General features: G+C 39.1%; 1 protein-coding gene across 5 annotated transcripts in view; it reads right to left on the bottom strand.

Annotated features, from left to right (window-relative positions):
• Positions 1–24,849, bottom strand: part of WWOX (WW domain containing oxidoreductase) — a 575,077-nt gene that overhangs the window by 528,836 nt on the left and 21,392 nt on the right. For all 5 annotated transcript variants that reach the window (XM_087971625.1, XM_087971624.1, XM_087971627.1 and 2 more), the window contains exon 5: positions 19,956–20,062. In XM_087971625.1, coding sequence (XP_087827751.1) covers positions 19,956–20,062 — 107 coding nt within the window. The remainder of the gene's footprint in view (positions 1–19,955; positions 20,063–24,849) is intronic.

Below are 24,849 nucleotides of genomic sequence, written 5' to 3'. Positions count from 1 at the left end.
ATTTTAGAGAACAAACACCATGCAAAAAAAAGTCAACAGTTTTGAATAACTCATGAAAGATAGACCACCTTGCGAGGTCTCCTAATACTGTGGTTGCATTGCCACCACTAATATCTGAATTTTGGGATACAATGGGCCTCCTAAAACTAGAATAAATGAGCCTCCTAAAACTCCTAAATAAATATTATCACTTATACATTCATTCACAGATCAAAAAATATGCAACCACCGCAAATGAAGACACTTGGGATTAACATCTAGCCATTGCAATCACAAATGCATTCTGCAACCCAACCCTATTTCTTAGGCCCCCTTCAAGTTGGTCCAATTTTATTTTATGCTTTTAAGCCATCACCTCTGCAGGACAAGACCTCATGGGTCAGCAAGTGCAGAGCTGGAGAAATAGGGTTTATGTGGAGTCAAGTCTCTCTCCAAAAGACTCTCTCTAAAATCAAATCATCATCCAGAAATACAAATTTACCACATTTAAATCTTTGAGAATAGCATCCCCTAGAGAATTAGTATAATTTCCTTTTGAGTTAACACACTACATTAGCACACCACGTTTCAAGTCGCAGTCCACAAGCTGGTTTCATTTAGTAGTTTGCTTTGAAAAATCAAACGGTTGAATTTTATTCAATAGTTCATGGTTAAATAATCAGAGCTGAGTGTAATGTATCCACCTAGTCACCAAGTAAAGGTAACGGTTCCCCTCACACATACATGCTAATGGTTTCCGGCTCTAGGGGGTGGTGCTCATCTCCGTTACAAAGTCGAAGAGCCAGTGCTGTCCGAAGACATCTCCGTGGTCATGTGGCCGGCATGACTAAACACAAAAGGCGCACGGAATACTGTTACCTTCCCACCAAAGTGGTCCCTATTTTTCTACTTGCATTTTTGAACTGCTTGGTTGGCAGAAGCTGGAACAAGGAACGGGAAGTCACTCCGTTATGCGGTGCTAGGGATTCGAACCGCCGAACTGCCAACCTTTCTGATTGACAAGCTCAGCATCTTAGCCACTGAGCCACTGCATCCCTTCTAGTCACCAAGTATGAATCACTATTATCAAATATTTTTTGCTATTCAATCTGGGCAGAATTAATGTGACTCCAGGCTCCTTTGATTAAACAGTGCCATTTACTAGAACCCAAGAAACACACTTTCTATGTAGTAACACCTGCTCTCGGGAAGATCTGGATAGTCCCCAAACTACTATGTTTTGAAGTACCTGGAAGACCTGGCTCTTTGCCCAGTCTTTGATGAGGACAAACGAAGTCTCTTTTGGGGTTGTGTGGGTCTGTTTTTTCACTCCTCCTGAGTTTTTGCTATATTTTATTTCTATTCTTGATCATTGTTGATTGCTTTTTTTAATTCTTAGGCCAAAAGCTGTTGGAAGCCGGGTGGTATATAAATTGCATAATAATGGATAAATATTTAAACCATGGATAAAACGGCCAAATCCAGTCTAAGCATCTAACATTAACCGTAATAAATCACTCATGTGTGACTGAATTGCTTCACACAATACATCTAGTTTTATACACTCCTTTTTTTTAAAAAAAAAAAAAAAACCTGTATCTTACACTAAAGTGAAGCAGTGAGAAGATCATTATTAAGCTTTTTTTTTTTAATGTTCTTGTGTCCCTCATTTTTTTCCAGAAACATTCTTTGTTCTTTCAATGTTATCTTCGGCATGAAAAGCAGATCACCAAGTAGATCACTTTCAGTTCCAGAAGCCATGCTTAAATGATTTAGCTGTTCAAAAGAATCTTTAACTTTAAATGCAATTTAACAATACAGCATATGAACTACAAAAAGAAATTAACACAGCCTTGAGGGTGAGGAGAGGAGATAACATTCTTCTAAAGCTTTTTATGTCATGCTGATTTTATACTTATATCCAAATCTGCTAATTTTTTTAACGGAGACTATCAAGGAAGAAATTATTTAAATCGACTCAAAAGAAAGTGGTCCTTACTAAAACTTTTCTTTTGCGATTCATAAGAGCATAGCATTCATATGGTCTCCATGACACATATTTGTTTTGTTTAAAACCAGTGCTTCCCCAACCTGGGTAAATTGCCCTAAATTGGATAAAAGTTTTTTTTTTCCCTTTGGGTAACAACACACAAACCCATTAGCCATCATAACAGGGACATTTAACTTGACATAAAGTTTGCCACATGTACTAAAATATATTCAAAAATCTCCCAAAAGTATTCCTATTAAGACAAGAACTGTTGAAATAACCAATAGTAAGCTGTTGAAATATTATTCAATAATACTATTTTTATAATACAGGTAGTCCTTGAGTTACAACTATTCCATTTTACAACCATTCAAAATTATAATGCTTTTGAAGAAACAGACCTATGACTGGTCCTTAAGTTTGATAAGATGTTGATAAGTTGTTTTTAAATAGTGAAGAAAAATGTTTGGGATGCATGGTTTTATGGCAACTCCATTAAGAAACTATTTTAGAACACACAACCCACACAAAATGAGCAACTTGCTTCTGAATAATGCAAGAGGTTTTATGGGTGTGAGCACTGCAACGCACAAGTGGACCATTTGCATTTACCAATACAAACTGACAACCTAGTAAGACAGTGTATTAAAAATTCTGTGTAATATTGACTACCCTAAGCAGCTAAATACAGTACAGTTCGATTAACGGCTCTTCAATATACAGTTATTTTTTCTTTAATTTTGATCTACAGCCAAGATTGAAATGAAGAATGTTGAAGTAGGTGGCTCGTTTCAATATTCAAAGCATCTTATAAGGCAATTTATCAAGCTTGTAATGATTTCTGTTCCAGCATGAGTGAATGAAAAATGGAAGATGACCCATTTTGGACAGGTGGGTATACATTTTCCAATGAAAACTACAGGTAGTTCTCAAATCTTACACCATTCATTTAATGACCATTTGAAATAACAACGGTCCTGAAAAAAAGGACTTACACACACTTACAATCATTGCAGCATCCCCATAGTTTGAGAAATATAACTCAGATTTTTAGCATGTAAATAATTATTCAATTGAGAGAGACTTGAAAGAACCAGAGGATGTAGGGAAGTTCTTCTGTTCTACAGATTTTATGGAATCTTCTTATGGTTATGAGAAGACATGATACTTGGAATAGGTGGTCTCCCATCCAAATATTAACCAGGTTCAACCCTGCTTGACTTTTTGAGATCAGCCCAACTTGGTTCGCAGCCATCAAGCATCACAGTAAAAATTGGAACAGGTTGATGTACTATAAAGGCTGAATCTGTACTAAATCGATTGTATTGCATTATATCCCAGCTGGCCTAAATGGAACGTCTTTAGAATAAGTTTGAGGTCAGCTCTATTGGTATCACCTAGTTTCATCTCCTCTTTTATTACTAGTGGCACTTTTTTAAATCTTAACTCAGCACTGCAATTTTAATTGTCAAAGAAATAACATTTAACATTTACTGTAATTAATTCAAGATTATTTAGAATAACTGCACTAATTGGTATGTTCCGCAAATCTGCAGCACTGCAGAATTAAAAATAAACTTCACAAAGATATAATTTACCACTAACCCATGCTTAACAATTAAAGTTAGTTTTTAACGATTTATTTCAATCTATTTTCTTTTTATTAGCTGCAACACAATAATGAGGTGTACTGAATTCTGGCTTTCCAAGCACCTAGATTATAAAACATAATTATACAAATTAATTAGTAGCAAGTGCATACATTTATGCTTGTGTTTGTTACCACAGAATATTAAACATGACAAAGGTAAAAACAAGCATACTTATTGTCAGTGGCATAAAAAGAAACAGTTCTGAGATTTCAGTTTACTCAGCTCCTTAACAAGAGCTGCCCAAGAATAGCATCTGTCACTGATCAATAAGCACATCAGAAGTCAAAAAGCAACTACAAAAATCTCTTAAAAGAAAAATATGTGGGAGAAACTTCAAAGTTGCTGAACTTTATTTATTTAGCTTAAAAAATCTGTTTCAGTTGCCAAATTACTTAGATGATGTTGATACAGCCACATTATTCAATTCACATTTTTCCTTCTCACATAGATTTTCAGAAAATCAGTAATAACCATACCCAACTCCATCTTCTTTCAAGTTCCTTCATGAAAGTATGGTCTCTGTATGTTTGGTCTAGAATGCTTTAGAATTTCCTTGCCCTCAATAATCCTTCCAAAATGTGGAATTACAAAGAACACATAGTTATGTCTGTCCATAAGGGGGTAAAAGTCAGAGTCAGGGATTTTATTCGAGTCAACCAACATGCCAAGATCCAACCTGAGTCAGTCACCAGTCTTCTGAGATTTCGGACCCCTGTTGGAACCCATCCTCAGGGAATTTCTCTGTAGCAGAGGGTGTGACACCAACACAAGTCTGAAAGCTGGTGTTAGACTTGCCACAACTTAAACCTCTAAATAAAAATGTTCCTTAGTTAAGAAAGGTATATTTTACTACATTAGTGGGATTCAAAAATTTTTACTACCAATTCTGTGGGTGTGGCTTGTTGGGCATGCCTTGTTGGGTGTGGCTTAGTGGGCATGACAGGGGAAGGATACTGTAAAATCTCCATTCCCTCCCCACTCCTGGGGAAGGTTATTGCAAAAGACTGCAGAAAAAACAATTACTACTAACCTGCCTGCAATTGAGGACCTGTATACTGCACAAGTCAAAAAGAGGGTTGTGAAAATATTTACATCCTAGACATAAACTGTTTCAACTCCTTCCCTCAAAACGACACTATAGAACACTGCACACCAGAACAACTAGACACAAGGACAGTTTTTTCCCTGAATGCCATCACTCTGCTAAACAAATAATTCCCTCAACACTGTCCAAAGTCTGCACGACTATTACTGTTAATCTTCTCATCACTCCTTATCGCCCACCCGCTCCCACTTGTGACTATATGACTGCAACTTTGTCGCTAGTATCTTTATGATTTATATTGACTCCTAGTATGATTTGATTGCTTATTGAACCCTATGACTATCATTAAGTGTTGTACCTTATGATTGTCGACTCTTGATGAATGTATCTTTTCTTTTATGTATACTGAGAGTATCTACCCCAAGACAAATTCCTTGTGTGTCCAATCACACTTGGCCAATAAAGTATTCTATTCTATTCTATTCTATTCTAAAATCCCATTCCCTCCCCACCCCATTAACCTGCTTTCCAGCTCCGTTCTCCTGTGCAAGGCAACAAAAGAAGACCCAGCCAATCAGCTGGGACTTGGGAGGCAGAGAAGAGATGGGGTTGGCGGGGCCAGTCAGAGGTGGTATTTGCCGGTTCTCCGAACTACTCAAAATTTCCGCTACCGGTTCTCCAGAACTGGTCAGAACCTGCTGAATACCACCTCTGGTTTAACAGAAATAAAGTGTATTGCAATAGTGCAAAGCCAAAACTGAGAATTGCATGCCAAAATCCCTAAGTTCTACTTTTCCCTTCCTTAAGTGAACTGAACTTAAAAGAACTATTTTTCCCTCCCACTCTCGCTGCCTACTCTGGTGTAACCAATCATGTTCAGGCAAGATGTTTTCATAATGGTCAGTCCAAGTGCAGTTTGGTATGCAGCTCCCTCCTCCTTCCAGCTGGGTGATCTTGAGGTCTTGAGAAGGCACAGAACTTACTTCCGTTTCCGCAAGCATTCCTCCACCCCACAGTTCATGTCAGTCTGTCACCAGAAGCAGTAAAGCACAAGCGAGCACAGGGTGGCAGATGACAGCTGGGAAGACTAAACCTCTTGTCCCAGTGCCCAGTCCAGACTGGAACCTAGATCCTAACAACATTATCCTGGGACATGTATATTTGTCAACCAATATGGCATGTATCTTTATGATACACACAACAAGAAATTGTGCAAGCTTTTCAGTTCTCCCAAATGCTTCAGCAAGCAAGATCTTCAAAAAAGAAAGAAAGAAAGAAAGAAAGAAAGAAAGAAAGAAAGAAAGAAAGAAAGAAAGAAAGAAAGAAAGAAAGAAAGAAAGAAAGAAAGAAAGAGGAGGGAGGGAGGGAGGGAGGGAGGGAGGGAGGAAGGAAGGAAGGAAGGAAGGAAGGAAGGAAGGAAGGAAGAGAAGAAAGAAAGAAAGAAAGAAAGAAAGAAAGAAAGAAAGAAAGAAAGAAAGAAAGAAAGAAAGAAAGAAAGAAAGAAAGAAAGAAAGAAAGAAAAAAGAAGGGAAGATTAATAGTGAAGCCATGTATTTTAGCATTAATTCTGAAGGAGTCTGTAAACTGAATGTGTTAAGCACAGGAAGGAAGGAAGGAAGGAAGGAAGGAAGGAAGGAAGGAAGGAAGGAAGGAAGGAGGAAGGAAGGAAAAGAAAGAAAGAAAGAAAGAAAGAAAGAAAGAAAGAAAGAAAGAAAGAAAGAAAGAAAGAAAGAAAGAAAGAAAGAAAAAGAAAGAAAGAAAGAAAGAAAGAAATCAGGAAAGATTAATAGTGAAGCCATGTATTTTAGCATTAATTCTGAAGTTCTATATAATATTAAAAATGGAGTCTGTAAACTGAATGTGTTAAGCACATGAAGGAGAAGCAAAATCAAATCCTGAAATATTGACCAAGCCAGATCATTGTCTACATTATATTTGAGAAACCCTGCAGAATTTAAGTGCTAGTGAAATGTGTCCCTATCTTCACTGAGGTCCAAGGGAATCTCAGACCAATAAATCTAATAATGTTGTCTGGACAGATTCTAGCACCGTACAGGGATACCTTTGTGAGTGGCTTGAAAACAGCGCGGTAATAACTGGATGTCAGCATAAATTTATCAAGAACGAGTCTTTCCAGGCTGTTTCTCATTTCTTCATTAGTAACTTCTGCAGTAGGTTGAAAGGGGCGTACAGATCATATTGCTTGAACTCAGCAAACCATAACATAACCTATAATGTTGATTAGTAAACAAGATCTGGGTCTAGGCACCTTGAAAATTTTAAGCTATTTATAGATACCTCAAAAATGGTACTTAGAGCATTCAGTAAGAGCTCCTCATTAAATTAAAAAGAGGTACTTAGTTGGGTGCAACAAGCTTCAATCCTAATCCCATTACTATTAATACTATTATTAATTATTGCTTGTCTAAGACCATAATAAAGTTTATTTCTCTCTTGTATTGTTGTTGAAGGTTTGGATAAAGAGGTGGAAAGAATGTTTATCCATTCTACAGTTGACAGAAAATTGGAAAGGACACTTAATAACCTGGCCATCCAAATAATTTCAATATGCTAAGAGAAGTGAAAGAGGAAAATTTAACCAAAAAAAACCCCCTGCAAAGTTCAAAAGTCAAATCCACAAATAAAACAATGAAGTATCAACTCCTAGTTTGTGTATATACCGTTTGTCACACAGCGTATAACACGCATCTTCATTTTAAGAGGGAAATTTCAGGAAAAAATTAAATTTCTAAATAAAAACTTTGAAGCAAAATAAGGGTAGCTCAGAACTTTTTTTTATTAATATTATTACCACTTATAAGGTAAATCAGTGGTCCCCAACCTTTTTGTACCAGGGACCAGTTTCAAGCAGAAAATTTTTGCAAGGACCGGGGGGAAGAGAAGAGAAGGAGGCTTGCTCTCTCGCTGCTCCACCATCCAAGGAAGAAACTGCTTCAAAGAAGCGGGGGCTTTTCCTGTCGCCGCAGCTATTCCGGCGCCCGTTCACCCCCCACTCCCACCCGCGTGCGCGCTTCAATCCACAGTGTCCCATTCTGCCTGCCTGCCTGCCTGCCTTAGTTTCTGGTTGTTTGGGAGCAGCTTCGGCTGAGAATAATAACTATTCGCCTCTTTTACTCAGCCGAAGCTGTTCCGATTCAACCATTAACGAAGGCAGGCAGGCAGAACGGAGCACTGCGGGCGGGCGGGCGGGCGGACGGGGTGGGGGTGGGGAGAAACGGGCGCTCAGGGAAGCTGCGGCGACAGGAAAAGCCCCCCGCTGCTTTGAAGCAGTTTCTTCCTGTGCTGGTGGAGGAGCGAGAGAGCGACTGAGAGAGCTGACCCAGAGAGAAGGACAGGCTTGGTTGCTTCCTCCCTCCCCTTCTTTCATTTGTGTCCTTGATCCCCGATCCCAGCAGCATTCACCTCAAAGGTGAAGAAAGCCGCCATTTTTTAAAAAAAAAAATTCTTTGCGGCCCGGTAGAGAGTGCCCACGGCCCAGTACCAGTCCCGCCCGGTGGTTGAGGACCCCTGAGGTAAATAATGCAAAATAATGCCCTCTGCTTCGCACCGCCCGCCCCCGCCGCCGCCCGGCCTCCGCTCGCACCGCTCGCACCGCTCGCACCGCTGCACCGCCCGGCCTCCGCCGCACCGCCCGGCCTCCGCTGGCTTCTTAACATTATATCGGCGTATAACACGCATACATCATTTGCCCCCTATTTTCAGGGGGGAAAAGTGCGTGTTATACGCCGATAAATACGGTTCTGACAAAGATCTTGGGATACTAGATGACTATAAACTGAAGGAATCCAGCATTGTGAGAAAGGTGTAAAAAGGGCAAAAGCAATTTAGATTAGAAGCAGTTTCCAAACCTTATGAAACTAATAAGCCTACTTTATTTTGCAATGATACAGATCCCATCTCAAATATTGCCTTAGCTTAACACTTTAACAAGCGTCCAAGAAACTGGTACAAGGAATGGCAATGAGAGTGTTCAGGAAAGGGAGGGAGGAAGAAGATGGGAACGAGGGAGGGAGGGAGGGAGGGAGGGAGGGAGGGAGGGAGGAAGGAAGGAAGGAAGGAAGGAAGGAAGGAAGGAAGGAAGGAAGGAAGGAAGGAAGGAAGGAAACATGGCCGTTGTGTTCTTGCCTGTCTTCTGTAGTTAGCAAGATAGTGAAGACTGAACTGAAATTACAATAAAGCAATTGAATATTAGAAAAAAAAATCTAACAATAAAGCAATCTGCCAATCCTATCAATTAAACCGAAAGGAGGTGAGTTTCCTCCAACAAATGCATTCAAGCAGAAGCCATAATACTATACATTGCAGACATTTGAATTTGAATTTCCGCATGATACTTTCCAACTCTATGAAATTGGATGCTTCTGGGATTAATTGTGTTTCATCTACAGTGTCCAACTGGCAAAAACTTTGGTTTGGGTCAGGCATAACAGTGAAGAGCAGTCTGCAAACTTAACAATAACTTTGCAGTATTTCAACATTATAATTTGTAATCAGCCCCAAACCCAGAAAATGATAATTGTGAATTGCAAAGCACATTCCCTCATTCACAGATTTACTGTTAGCACTGAGATGACCTTAACAGATAAAAGGGAATGACTATTTTTAACAATTAACCAACATTTGGATACCCAGGATAAAGTGAAAATTGAGCGTTTCAAAAAAGATAAGCATAATCAAATATTATTTCTTTTCCTTGGCTATATTCTCCATGGATTTTTCAAAGAGTGCCTGTTCGGAGTTTGCTTGATTTGAACAGCACAAAACAAAATCTATTAATCTCTTGGTGGCTCTTCAATCACAAGATTGTTTAATAAAAATACTGCATTTCCACAATCAAATTTAACCATGAGTCTTATCTCAGCGATCTCAAGTGAAATAAGGGCAAGCAAAAACAACTCTGGACAAGCAGAGCACACGATAACTTGTTTTTACCACCCCCTTATAAAGTTATATGCCAAGTAATAAAACTGTTCCCACAAAAATGATGCACTGAGAATCCTTAACTAGGTTAGATTAATAGAGGCCTCATACAAAAACGGGAACAATTTAGATTGCATTTCTAATCTAATATTCCTTATAAATACGTCTTGAGGATAAAGAATTGCAGAAGTACACAGATCACTGCTCACTCTGGTTTTCTCCAAATGTCCCTGTCTCCTTTGTGTGTTAAGATTCCCAACACTTTCATGACCCAAAGTGCTCAGGTGGCAAATCACCTCTGAAGCCCAAATAAATTTTTAATAGGATAGGGCTCTGCCTTCAGAAGCAATATACACTTTCCCCCTATAGTACAATCAGTAACACAGGTATGTGAAATGCTTCCACCCAGACATAAAGCAGGACAAAATAAAAGAAAATGTAAAGATCTTTGTATTTGCACAGTTTATTACGAATGGATAGTCATATCTCCCACCACACAAATAACATCAATCTGGCCCCATTTAATACTTTGCCAGATACAGGAAGGAAGGAAGGAAGGAAGGAAGGAAGGAAGGAAGGAAGGAAGGAAGGAAGGAAGGAAGGAAGGAAGGAAGGAAGGAAGGAAGGAAGGAAGGAAGGAAGGAAAGGAAGGAAGAAAGGAGGGAGGGAGGGAGGAAGGGAGGGAGGAAGGAAGGAAGAAAAGAAAAGAAAAGAAAAGAAAAGAAAAGAAAAGAAAAGAAAAGAAAAGAAAGAAAAGAAAAGAAAAGAAAGAAAGAAAGAAAGAAAGAAAGAAAGAAAGAAAGAAAGAAACTGACTTCCTCTTGCACTTGTCTTATTTGTCACCAGATTTTATTGTTAATTTATGTATGTATATGTTCATAAGACTAATCAATCTATCTATCCATCCATCCATCATTATAATAAAGATACTCCCTAAAAGTAGCACTGATTCATATCATTGACCTGCATGAAATACACTGCTATTATTCCCATTTTACAATGAAAATCCAATTCCGGAAAGACTCAGCAACTTGTCAATATTTACTTGTGATTAACTTGAGGCTGAATGTCTCAAGGTTCTTTTTTTTTTATTACCAGATTACGAAAACTATAGAATATATTCAAATTAGTTATTTTTATATACAAGGAGGATATAAATTCAGGTGCATGTTTTAATGGAAAATGAATCTAGCTGTTGGGCTGACTTGTCAAACTATGGAAGCTTAACCCATTTTAATAAATAGCAGAAACCATACAAAAAGAAAAAAGAAAATTGTTATCGTGTCAGATTTCAAAGCTTTCACCACAAGAAGGTGCAAGAAACAGCTGCTGGCCAATCTTGTCTGTCCTTGAAAATTAATAAGGGTCAAACCTGGTTAGCTCTTGGATGGCGAAGCATCAAGGACATCAGAACTGCAGCCTAGATTGAGAAGGGATAGGGACATCCCTGAAGAATATCTGCCAAACCAGATTGCCACCCAGAAAATTTCATGATTATCAGAAGTCGAACTTGACTTGAAGGTTCTTTTAATTCTGTTGATTGTTAATTCCTTTTTTTTCAAGTCCATATAAATCCATGAGTTTCAAAGACTCAAAAAATATTAATCTGAACCAAATGGATCCAAGTACTTTTTTTTCCCCCTCCTCCTCCATGATTTGCTACTGGAAAATAATCACAGCATTAATAAGATGCTCCCTGGAACTTCTTCTGCATAGTTGCTAAATGCAAACAATGGAAATTTCTGCAGAAGCAAAATAAGGCCAATGATATAATTATAGTGGATCTGTTGGCACATTCCAGGCTAATGTTATTATTTGACAATGCAAAGCTTGTATGATCTCCCAAGAGCCATAATGGAGGCTGCGTTCATCCTAATTGGTTCCAAAGCACAGCCTTTCCTTAACAATCTTTCCTCAGGACCAATAATGTTAATTTCTACAAGACTGTAAATAGTGTTTGCCGACAATACAAACATGGTAATAAGAGGCTAGGTGAGTAAATAATGTGGTTACAAAGCAGCCCATTTGCATTTTTATTTAAAACTGCCTTCGTTAAAAAACAGCTCAGATTTCTTAGGGTGGAAGGAGGGTTGGTTAAGAAGTAGAGCAGTAATTACTCTCTTTAGGGGTTCTTTTATATATCCTTTAGGGAATTGGAATGAAAAGATAAGCAGAATTAGAAAGGGAATCATGTAAAGTATGAAGTGTACTATAAACACTCAGTAAAGTATTTACCATAAGCTACGTTGACCTTTTACATTAATAGAATTTACTGTAGTGGCAATTTATTACTCAAACTATTACAAAACCTCAACATTAATTCAAGATTCAGGAAGAGAATGGTTATAGAAAGTGAACAGAGCTAGAGACATAAACGTATTTCTACAAAAATTTGAATCACGTAAAACTACAGGCTTCAGACTCTAAAAACCAGTCTTCTGTTCCTAATACATAGAACACAGAATGAGTTGGAAGGGTCCTTGGAAGTCTTCTAGTCCAACCCCGTCTATAGTGGTCATCTCACCATAGCTTTTCCTTGACACTCCTAAAGAATGTTTGCACTGGTTATATTTTCACAATGGCAAGCCAGATTTACCAAAAAGGTTACTGAGTTTGTCTATATTGGCCTGGCTTATACATTATGCTAATAAAAGATGACTCCATATAATATGCTAAGCCCCAAATAAATAAGGAACATTTTGGCTTTGTATTACCTGTAGATCTAAGTTTTGTTTCAAAGACCGACTTTAAATGAATGTTCACCATAGGTTAGAGATTAAACCTAAAAAGAGCATCTTCATTGGTAAGTTTAGAAAAACATTTTAACCATTTTATTCCCACACAAATGCTGAAGCCCCATGATTTCAAAATATGGATCTGCAAATCAGTCTCGGTCCTATTTTTCGCAGTGAATGAAATCACTTGATTTCACAGGGAAGTCATGGCAACTGTTTGAAAAGCAAATGGGAGAAAATTGAAGTACCCATTTAAGTTGGTCGGTCAGAACCTTCTGAAATAAATCCATCAAATCTTCCGCTTTCCTGAGGAAACTATGGTAGAAAGTATGGTACCTAATTATAGGTAAAACTCAACTCACAACCATTGGTTTAGAGCATGGGTGACAAACTCGATCACGTCATGTGATTCATATTGTGACCTTTTTTGCCTTTGCAGAGTCGGGGTGGGCGTGGCCTGCATGTGAGGCATCCAGCCCGCGGGCTGCCACTTTGACACCCCTGGTTTAGCGATTGTTTAAAGTTGCAATGGCGCTGAAAAAAAAGAAGACATATGGCCAGTCCTCATACTTACAACTGTTGCCCATGGTCACATGATCAAAATTTAGGCACTGGTAACCAGCAAGTGTTTTTGACAACTGTAATATCCAAGGGTCATATCATCTCCATTTACATGTCAACTCGAAAATATTCCTCTGGTCTTTTAGAGTTGCCAGCAGAAAGGGAGTGGGGGAAGTAGTGCATTCCTTAAATGCTTTCATAGGTAATTTCTAGGCGGCTGAAGCTTCTGGCGCGCAAGATTATTACTGGAGAGCATGATAGATGACTCTTGACTATGGATATGTCCCATTGGAGAATATACATCCCGGGGGTGGGGGGAAAGACCAGGGTCAAGGGTGAAATGAATGATTTGTCTCAGAGTCGGCTACACCCAGGTAGCACCAGCATGTTCACTCCTAATAAATCTTCTTTGAACTCTTGAGAGATGTGGCTAGAGACTCATGATTTAAGTGGATGCCGGAGCCCTGACATTACAATCTCCTCAGCCAAGTTGGGGGAAATCAGATTCACTTAACAACCACAACTCACTTAACAACTGTCTTGCTTAGCAACCAAAACTCTGGTCTCAACTGCAGTGCTAAATCAGCGACTACTTGTACTTTTAAGAAATTAGCTACGTTTATTTGAGCCCTTAATCCACAGGTAGATTGTCATGATGGTGCATGTCTAAAGACATACGAAGACAAAGGTATGAAATAGTTCAGCCCTTCTCAGAACATTGATTTAATATAAAAGATATCCACAATTCAATGATGGGCCGCTTGTTCTATTGGCGTAGAAGAAGCTCACCACATCTGCTATATAATCCAGACTCTTATTTTACAGTGGTTTCACCACCAGCCATAAAAACTGTAACAGTGGAACTGTATAAACAAATTGAGCAGTGTTTTTACTGTAAAACACGAGCACAACTATAAATATTTGCCTTCCCCTTCTCTCCGCATCTGTAATGAGAGCAAGCAAATTCATACCATATGTTTATCGTACAAGGAGAAAAACACGTACCTCAATAGTTCATCGAAGTTTGGGAAGCTGTTAAATTGTTTTAATTCACATTTACCTTTTAAACGCATGCATTTCCTTAGATAAATCACTCAGACGAATGTTTCGGGTGTCCAAATGCCGATGGAAATATTATAGCAATAAGACCAAAATTGGGAGGGGGAGAAGGTGGGGGAGGGGAATGATGCCTTATGCTATTTGTTGCATTTACCTATCATTTTATTTTAAACCTGGACAGATTTCTTTGCTGCAGAATCATTGGATGCAATACTATAGTAACAAATTTCATACAAAAAAGTCTCTGAGGTCGGAATAATATTTTGCCACTCAAGGCATGGAAAGACAAGCAAGTACAGCTTACGACCCTGAGGTCACAATTTTTGCTGCTAAGCAAGGTAGCTAAGAACGGAGTTGTGCCCAATTTTGTGACTTTTGCCAAGCAGATCATTGCAGTCGTTAAATGAATCTGGCTTCTCCTCCCCCCATTGATTTTGCATCTCAGAGGCCAACTGATCACAAATGGACATCATATGACCCCGGATTCTGCAACCAGTATAAAGATACATGTTGATCGCCAAGCACCTGAATTTTGATCATGTGGCCATGGGGGAATGCTTCAACAGTCATAAATGTGAGGACTGGTTTTAAGTCACTTTCTTCAATTCTGTTTGGTTACTAAACAAATAGTTGTAAGTTGAGGACTATCTCAATTGTATACGCTTTTCTCATGTACGAAAGCAAACGGAAGGAGGTGGTGTTTTTTGTGCACTGAAAATGATTTGCATTCTCTATCAAGGAGGACTGGTTGAAGGAATGAAGAATAAACCAAATACCACACGAAGAAAATATTGCTATTGTTGGTTGATGATCCTCTATCTAAAGACAGAGCCAATCTTCCCCACTGCTTTTATCCTATAAAGGATTGTAAGCAGGGGTGGGCTGCTGTGGGTTTGCATGGGTTCGGGTGATCCTCTAAGATTCTGCGCGGTTCGGCGAACCCGCAAATCCCACCCCTGGTTGGCCACACCCACCCTGCCCCATTCCCACGTGGCCTGTTTTGGATGCCAGGTAAGTACAGGACCTGTGCGGAGGCTCGGGGAGGGAGAAAAATTGTCCTCCCGGAAGGCCTCCAGAGCCCATGGAAGACATTTGTGATGACCTGGGGCATGGCACAAAGGCAACACAGTCAGATAATCACTAGGAGTACCTTTATTAGCTCCAACTTTGCCCCCAGTGTCCTGGTTACCTTCTGGGCTGGAGAAAAACTCTCCCAGGAACAGCCTTTGGCTGCAGAGAATCAAGTCCAAAGCGTGGTCAACAAAACCTGTAACTACTGTATAAGTCCAATCAATGTAAAATGAGGTAATTAGTCTGGCAGGGAAGGAGCAAGAATTACAGAAGTGAAGGCATGGCAATAACTCAACACGGTTGTGAAGACACCAGGAACACAGATAACCAAAGTCAATACAACATAAACTCACATTTGCTCCCAGCAGCTGTCATACTCAGCATGCATCTCTTTTAAATTCTTATTCCCAGTCGTGGCTAATGAAGGGAATCAGGGCCCTTTCCTCCCCCATAAGGCATGCAACCCATGTTGCTCTCTTCTCTGTACCTCCCTGCGTGCCCTAGGACGAAGAGGGGGTGAGCCTGGGTCTTCCTCTGCAATCCCTCTCCCTTGTTCTACCTCTGCCCTGCTCTGCCCAGCCAGACTTTGCCCTTCCCCAGTTTCCTCCACAGCCAATGGACCCACACCCCCACTCCCTGTCAGCTGTTCGTCTTCCTCCTCAGATTCAGACTCCAACAGGGACATGACAGTTTTTGCCCTCCTAGAGGCTCCTCCGGAGCCTGGGAAGGGCAAAAACAGCCCACCCACTGTGGTGCAGGAGGCCGACTAGGCCACACTCACCATGACCATGCCCACCCAGCAATTGGGCAGACAACCAGTTGTTGATATTTTTGAAGCCCACCCCTGATTATAAGAAGTGGAGAGAAAGACTGACTGGTACTTGCTTGCCTGGTGTTGTCTAGCCATACTTTTGTTAGTGGTTTTATTAGCTAATTGCAGTTTATTCATGCACTTCATCATGCATGATTGTAACCAGCAAAGAATGCAATGGGACATATATCTAAAATCACAGGATATTGAAAGTACCATGCTGCAGATATCTGCTGCTCCTCCAGGGGAATATTTTATCCATTTTCATTGTATAACTTTTAACGGGATACATACATCCCATATTCTTCACCAGCTGCACAGCTGGTTTGGGGACACAATTTATCTTGATTTTATTTCTACCAAAAAAAAAAAAAAAACATTGTTTGCAGCATGCTCACCATTCCACAGACTTGATTTCCCTGAATAAGTGAGGAAGTTATTTAAACGACATAAGCAGTTTAATACAAGTGAGTTACAAATGCATGGATTCCACAAATAGACAAAGGTAAGTGGGTGTAGGCTTTATCACATATCTAGGTAGATGGACCACAGGAGAAGATTAAGTATCCCAGCTTAGTGACTTGCCATTCTATGAGCTTGTAAGAGAGATACTGGCCAAGCCAAGGGGAAGAATCAAACAAGGAATTAGTCTGGAATCCCTACAAGGGAGGGTGAAGTCTGACCCCTCTTAAGTGTTAATGAACTTTATGTAGTTTTACCCAGATCCAAACCATTAGTATGAGAAGATATCTAGGTAAGAGTTCCTACTTGAACTCTTCAAGAGTGGGTCTAGTTGCTTGTACCTAGAGAGTCAGATCCTAAGGTGTTCTTTAAGTCAACAGTTATTTACACTACAAAAAAAACACTACAGAGATGTTTTGTGCCACATCTACAGAAACCTTTGTTGTAGAACTCTTCAGGCCTTTGATGATTGACAAGCAGCGCTAACAGTTATTTTTCCCTCTGCTCGTGATCCGTTAGATTCAATCTCATCACTCTGGATATTTTCTGAAGTCTTCATTAAGGAAATACCTACAGTTGGGAGCTGTGAAAACCTGCTCAATCATGACTCTTTCATTCAATGATGTCAATGTAATATAATAGGGAATAGGCCTCTGATTTCTAGTTTGTGGCATAGGATTTCAGCAATCTCATGAGCAAACGTGTTTACAAACTCTACTGGAGTGTTTTTCATTAAGTCTTAAAGTCAATCAAGCGAATTGGAACAATCATTCCCTTCTTTGCAAAGTATTGATATATTTTTTTTCTCCTGGCTGCTTTAGGGCCTTGGCTATTGCTGAGAGATTTATGCTTGACAATGTCTTTTTTATTAAAATGAATCAAAGATCTGAGATTCTAATTTCCTTTTTGGAGGAAGAGGTGGCTCTGGTTTTTGCAGCCAAGAAATTAACACACAGTTCTAAATTATGACCAAATTCTCAAACACCACTGTAGCTAGAGATCTATCAATTTGGGTTTTCCTCCATTAAACATTTTTACCCTAACAGACTATTACTATTAGTGAATTTGGACAGAGAGAAAGAAATATACACAAAGAGTTGTAAGACTTGGGAGAGTGAGAGGGTAACTTTCTGTTTCATATATCTGTTTTGCATATCCTTTATTTAGGATACTATTATACTGATTCAAAATTACCTGATGTTCCCCAAGAATAAAGTCAATTGGAACATGAAAAATTGGCCACGTGAACTGATGGCAACTCATATGTACATGGAGTATCTCCCAGAAGAAGAGCCCAAAAATGCATATTTTAATGTTCCAATGTTATGTATGTCATTTTAATTGTTGACTGTAAGCCACCTAGAATAGCCTCAGAGAGATGGGTAGCATAGAAGTCTAAGAATAATAAAATATTTTCCACAAAGCACTATCTTATTTCTTGGAATGCAAGAGAAATGTTTGGTAGGTATGGCTCTATGAAGTGTTGCATCTTTACAAAAGATCACTTTCACGCTTAATTTTTATTTTATTTTCCTCTAACGAGATTAATTTTGCCACAAAAGGAACAAGATGTTTGTATCTAATTTGTACAGTTTGCATTTCACTAATCTCTTTAAAAAGCATGTTTGCAATTCCAGTTGCTATACTCTGATCTAGAGGAGTTTGTGTTCTGAAAAACAATTACTCTTTCTTAGAGTTTCCTGTGTCGTCTTAAGACACCGTTCCAGTAACTTTAAGGTTCTCAATTCAAGTGCTAGTTAATGCAACCTTTGGCAGTCAAAACAGATCAACCAATGGCATCAAAGCTAGTCTGTCATTGGTAGAGGCCATACAATTTAAATAAAAGATACTTTGAAGAAAAATCCATTATATCAATAGACTTTTAACAAAAAGTGTTGACAAACTAATACAAATACACTTAATAAAGAATTTTTTAAAAACAGTGCCATTCTATTAGATTTAGACCATAAATCCATTGCAATTAAAATTGCCTTTTTTCAATTTAAGTAGCTTTTCTTTATCTTCCTCCCAAGATTACTTCCAACTGATGTAAATTCTGCATACCCCTTAATTCTCTCCTACTTATGCAATTCAAGTAATTAAAGTTCAGTAACAACTTATTCTTTCTGCTTCAGCACCTGCACTTCATTTATGTATTTTACCTGAATCATAAATCTGAGGTATTGTCAAAGTGCCATAATATTAGTGGAATCATCAAAGTTAATGAGTCCTTCTCGATAAACAACAGCAATCCCATTACAAAGATAGACCGAAGGTACTCCAGCTATTGTACTCTAAGATTAAATACTATTGTGAATAATTAAGAGAGAGAAATGGCTAATGAAGAAAGCGCTCCACTTTTGAAGCTATTCAAAAACTTTGCTTTCCCGTTCATGCCAAGGATCACAACTTTCATATTGCATTGATTATCACACCGCACATGAGTGAAACCTTCTGAAAAAAAAGATTAACATCCTCCTGGGTAGACCAACATATGAGGACTATAGTTTCTAGCTGAAACGGGAACTTCAGTTAAACTTTAGTCTTCTTTCTGCTCAGGTTTCTTAAGTTTTCATCCAATGTTGTATTTTAATTGAAACACACACACACACGAGCACAGATGGAGCATCCATTCTCTTAGATCTCTTGACCATGTTAGCTATGAATTGGGTGAGTTTAACTTCAATGGGCCTGGAGAGCATCATGTTAGGAAAGCAGAGCTAGATGTTGTGATGATTGTATGGTGTATGCTAGGTCTCCCAAATGAACTGAAGCTACATTCAACCCTAGAAAGGTGACAGAACATTTTCACAAGACAGATTCCATACAAACATTTGAAATACACTTCACAAAGACTGGTGTCTTTCATAGATTTCCATTATATTTTAATCACACTATTTAATGCAATGTGTTTTAAAACCACACTACTAGTAGTACATTCAGTAACAGTAAAATCACTTGTATTAAAAGTTAAATCAGTCTCTCCTTCAATTTGGGCCCAAATATTCAACTTTGCAATTGCCTGTATTCATATCAAAATTTTAGAGGAATCATATATTCCATCTCTCTTTATCCTCTTTTCCATTTTCAGTCTTCAATGTGAATTTAATCTCCACTTTAAATTATAAACTTCCTCAGACTAAAGGCCTGTCTTGTTATTCCAATGAAATAAATTATATATTAGAAATGAGAGAGAGTCTTCTCAATGACGGGATCCAACACAGTGATATTTCTTCCATGGATAGGACCTCAAGAGTTGTCGTTTCCTTTCCAGCTCAAAATCTAAACACTGATTTGCTCAGGCATTTTTTTAATTGTATGTGTATTTCTCTCTCTCTCTCTCTGATATTTATCTATCTATCTATCTATCTATCTATCTATCTATCTATCTATCTATCTATCTATCTATCTATCTATCTATCTATCTATCGTAGAAATCACCCATCTCTCAGAATGATTCGTAATTACCTGATTTGCTCAGCTGACATCTCCACATTTTATTAATGTCATTTTAATTTCTAATTTTTAAGTGGCATCTTATACAACATTAGACACCAAGTGTGGAGCTTAGGAGTTTGAAGTAGGAATCTCTGAACATTTATAAGTTTTAAAGCATAAATGTATGTATTTACAAAGCAAAGGCCCTTACCCATTCTTTCAAGATCTGGCGCACGGCCTCATCAGCTCTTGAGGTATTTCGGCAAGCTAGAATGACATGGGCACCGTGGAGGGCAAAGGATTTTGCCGTTTCGAAACCTGTCACAAAACACATACGGAGAAGACACAGTAAGGAACACAACATCAGGTCAGCAGGGACATCTGTCTGCCTGGGTCCTAAGTATTTGTGAAAATGTTTATTCTACCGACTCATCAAATTTCAAACTGGCTTACAAAAACCTGGAACCGATACAAAACAAAGTCAACTTAAATGCATGGATATGGAATAAAAATAGCAGCGTTAAACTTTGCAATCAGCTTTTTTCCTGCTTCAGATGTGAATTCATTAGCGTGATTAACTGTTGCTCTTTCGCGTTTTTATCCATTTCCTTTGAGATTTTTCAATTACAGGTTTCTTTTTAAAAAATGCTTCAGCTAACGTTTTAAATGTAACACAGACTTTGGAGGCAAGGGGGGGGAAAGGCAGCTGTAAAAGCACCGAAAATGAATCCAATGAAAAAAAGCCAATGCAAATCGCCATGACCCAACTATTTAAAAACTGACAAGACCTTTAGCACATGGATTAATCTTCTGTTTCAGTTAGTGGAAGCATCCCACGCTTGAAGAGGCAACTGAGAAAAGGGACTCATTTCAATCCCTATCCATTTGGGTGAGGGAGTGAAGTCAGAGTCCCTGTCTGCTCTTTCCAAAAGTAGACACAATATTTATTTACTTATTTACTTGTTTATGTGTTTGTTTTTATGTATTTATTTATTAATGTATTTACTTGTTTATTTCCCGCCTTTGTTATTTCTTACAAACAACTCAAGGTGGTGAACATACCCAACACACCTTCCTCCTCCTATTTTCAACTGTTTAAATCCTCCTCCTATTAAATCCTCCTCCTGTTTGCAATCCTTGTGCTATTTACAAACCTTCAGACCATCCCACACACAAATACACCCTTCCCTCAGACCAGGGGTGGGCTTCAAAAATTTTAGCAAAGGGTTCTCTGCCCGATTGCTGGGTAGGCGTGGCCCAGTTGGCCTCCTGCACCATGGCAGGGAGGGGGCATTTTTGCCTTCCCCAGGCTCCAGAGGCTTTTTTCGAGTCTCCGGGAGGGTGAAAATGGCCTCCCCGGGCCCCGGAGGCTCTCTGGAAGCTGGAAACAGGCCCATTTCTGGCCTTCCTGAACTTCCGGGAAGCCCGTTTTTCACCCTCCCTGAGCCTCCCCGCGCATCCTGCCCTTACCTGCATCCAAAACGGGCCATGTGGGGACTCCTGGGAGAGGTGGGGTGGGTTGGGTTGGGTGGGGCCAGCCAGGAGTTTGATTTGGGGGTTCTTCGAACTGTACAGAATCTTAGCTAGGGGCTCTCCCGGACCCCTGCCTCAGATCTTCTTCATCCGTTCCCTCAGAAATCTACTCGCAGGCCTTCTTCGTGCAGGTGTTCCTACCCGGCTACCTGGCTAATTTGAGCCACACCCCAGGGGGAGGGGGTGTTTCAAGACAGGCTGGCTTTTGTTTCTCTCTCTGTGTGTGTGAGTGTGTGTGTGTGCGTGTGACAGAGAGAGAGAGAGAGAGAGAGAAGTTTTTTTAAAATATATATATATATTTGTATTTTGAATACGGTGTATTTTCCAGGCATACCATTTTACAAAAGGAAAAAAGAAAAAGAAAAAGAAATAGAAACATATATACTGATAGCAATAGTAATAGTACAACAAAATAATTCTAACCATATTCATGATTATGTCAGCTTCTTTGCAATCCTATTGATTATATTAGCATACTTATAAACAACATTCATGTTTTAACTTGAACACAACAAGAAACAATCTTTCTTCATCTAATTTCTGGTCAGAGAGGATGACTTTTCGAAGTGGCTACAACCCCATCCAGGCTTTTGACCTCACAAAGGCAATGGCACAGCAGAGGGCAGAGAGGGGTTGTGCATAGCCGGAAAGGTTAAATGAGCCGTGGTGGCGCAGTGGTTAGAATGCAGGACTGCAGGCTACTTCTGCCGACTGCCAGCAGTTCGACAAGACTTACCGGGTCAGCCTCCCATCCTTCTGAGGTTGGTAAAACAAGGATCCAAATTGTTGGGGACAATATACTGGTTCTGTAAACCGCTTAGAGAGGGCTGTAAAGCACTGTGAAGTGGTATATAAGTCTAAGTGCGATTGCTGTTGCTATTAAATCAAATGGCCTTGGAAGGGGAGGTTACATCTGAAGATTACAAGCTATTACAAGCAGCGAGACGGCTTTCGTTCAACTACCAGGATCATAAGCTATGCTAAATAGCCTGACCTCGGGGATGCCGCAACGTGTGAAAAATGGTCGTGTCACTTTTTTCAGCACCTTTGTAACTTTTAAAAGTCACTAAACAAACCGCTGTAAGTTTAGGTCAACCTGCACTATATAGAAGGGAGAAGCTGAAGGTGTAAGATTTTTAAGCATTTTGCTGTGGAGAATCTACCCACAAATAAGAATTTGGCATTGTATCAATCAGAATAGAACTGGAAGGTACCCTGAAGGTCTTCTAGTCCAACCCCCCCTGCTCAAGCAGGAGAACCTATACAATTTCAGGAAAAGTGACTGTCTAGTCTCTTCTTAAAAACTTCCAGTGATGGAGCACCCACAATTTCTGAAGAAAAGCTGTTCCACTGATTAATTGTCCTCACTATTTGGAAGTTTCTCCTTAATTCCAGGTTGCTTTTCTCATTGATTTTTTTCCATCCATTGTTTCTTGTCCTGCCTTCGGGTGCTTTGGAAAATACATTGACCCCCTCCTGTCTATGGAGATTCTCAGTCATCCAGATCATGGTTGTCCCAAAAGTGCTTTTTCAAGAGGACTTTCTGGTTTTTCTTTGAAGACATTTCGTTTCTCATCCAAGAAACTTCTTCAGCTTCTTTTTCTTGGATGAGAAGCTAAATGTCTTCAAAGAAAAACCAGAAAGTCCAGTTCCTTCTTGAAAAAGCACCTTTGGTTGACCCCTTCCTCTTTGTGGCAACCACTCAAATACCGAATACTGCTATTATGTCCCCTCTAGTCCTTCTTTTATCTAGATTAGCCACCCCAGTTTAATACTTTCCAATTAGAAAGACTCGAATTAGTGCTTGAATATTCAACACAACAGATAAAAAAGATGACAATTTGTTCCTTTTTTTGTTTTAAGCAAGATGCAGGATTGGTTTAAATCTTGTTTATCCAAAGGAAAAAAACACTATTAAATATACACAGCTTCACTTCTAGCAGTACCCTGGGGCAAGACAAATTTAGTTTACAACATAGGGTATAACTTAAGATTAAAGAAACAACAGCTTACATAAATTTATACCATTCTGTGCAATTACATGCTTACAGTGTTTAAGTCTAAGCAATTTCTCTTCCTTTTTAAAGCCATTCATTGTATCAGGCAACTTTAATTATCTGCGTAATTCACCGCACACAGATGAATCTAGTTTTCAACATATGCAAAATACTTTTCCCTGTTTTAATTCCACTGAGCAAATGCAAGCAAAGAAACTTTCAGAAGGCAGTTGCTGAGCTGCTCCATTTTTAGTGGGCCATATGCTTTACTGTTTTAATAAAATAAAGATTGATATTTAAAAGCCAATTTACATTTGTTTCGAAATTGGTTTCATACTGTAATACAAACAAATAGCACTTGATTACTAAGTTTAAGTACTCCCCAGCAAATTTCTAACAGAAGATCAGAAGTGCTGAAAATTAAAATGGTTGCTTAGTGCCTTTTCCTTTTCCTCTAAATCTTCACAATTAAGAAAGATCTGACATCCTTTCTCAGTTCCCTTCCAAAACTCTTCAAACATCTTCTGGGCTGATTCTAATTAACAACCGTGGTTAATAAGAACACACCTTTTTAATATTCATTGTCAACTGAGAGTAGGATCAGTTTGCCAGCATGTTTGACCCTCTCAGTCCATCTAGGAATATTTTATGCAAAGTGCTCTGAGCTCCAATCCTTTCCTAGTTTTGGAAAATCCTCTCAATTGATTTGCAAATGTCTTGCTCAAATACTACCTACATCCCTCCCTACATCAAACTATGCAGGTAATCTTCAAATTACAATCCTCAAGTTACCTATACATTTTTAAAATAAATCAAAACAATCATTCATTTAGTGATCATTCGAAGTCACAATGGCATTGGGGGAAAAGGGGGAGTTATGACATTTTTCATTTACGGCTGTTGCAGCAACCTATGGTCCCATGATCAAAATTTGCACACTTGACAACCAGTGTCAGCCTCAGAAGCCATATTTCACTTAGAAGCTTCGAGGCTGCCACATTTACTGGCTGGGAATTTGGGAAGGGGGGATTTTCATAGAGAGGTGGAAGATAAGACTCAACAACATTCTTTCTCAGAGAGTCAAGGACATGTTGCCCTGCACCTGGAGGGGAGTGACTGGAGGGATGTCTCCAATGGGGATGAAGATTTGATTGGGCCATGTGATGGACTGATGGGTGCAGGGGATGGATCTTTGAATTTCTATTGGGAAGGAAAAAGACTCGGGTTTTCCCAGATGTGCCAATATGACAACTCTAATAAAATGGAACTTTGAGAAAATGCTTGTCCCAGAGTTTATTGGTTTGGAGATTGCTAGTCGGAACACTGACAGCATATATTTATGATGGTTGCAGATTCCTGGGGTCACGTGATCACCTTTTGTGACCTTCTGACAAGCAAAGTTAATGGGGAAGACAGATTCACTTTACAAACAACTTAACAACTGCGGTGGTTCACTTAACAACCGGGGCAAGAATGGTTGTAAAAAGGGACAAAGTTAACTTAACAGCTTAGCAATGGAAATTTTGGGCTCAAATGTGGTTGTATGCCAAGGACTATGTTTTAATTGTATATTTA

The sequence above is a fragment of the Notechis scutatus genome, chromosome 9, assembly GCF_049901735.1.
Source record: "Notechis scutatus isolate UNSWTSFEM ecotype Mainland chromosome 9, rNotScu1.2, whole genome shotgun sequence".
Taxonomy (NCBI): Eukaryota; Metazoa; Chordata; class Lepidosauria; order Squamata; family Elapidae; genus Notechis; species Notechis scutatus.
The sequence above is the reverse complement of the archived record's forward strand: the minus strand, read 5'-3'. Positions and strand labels throughout refer to the sequence as shown.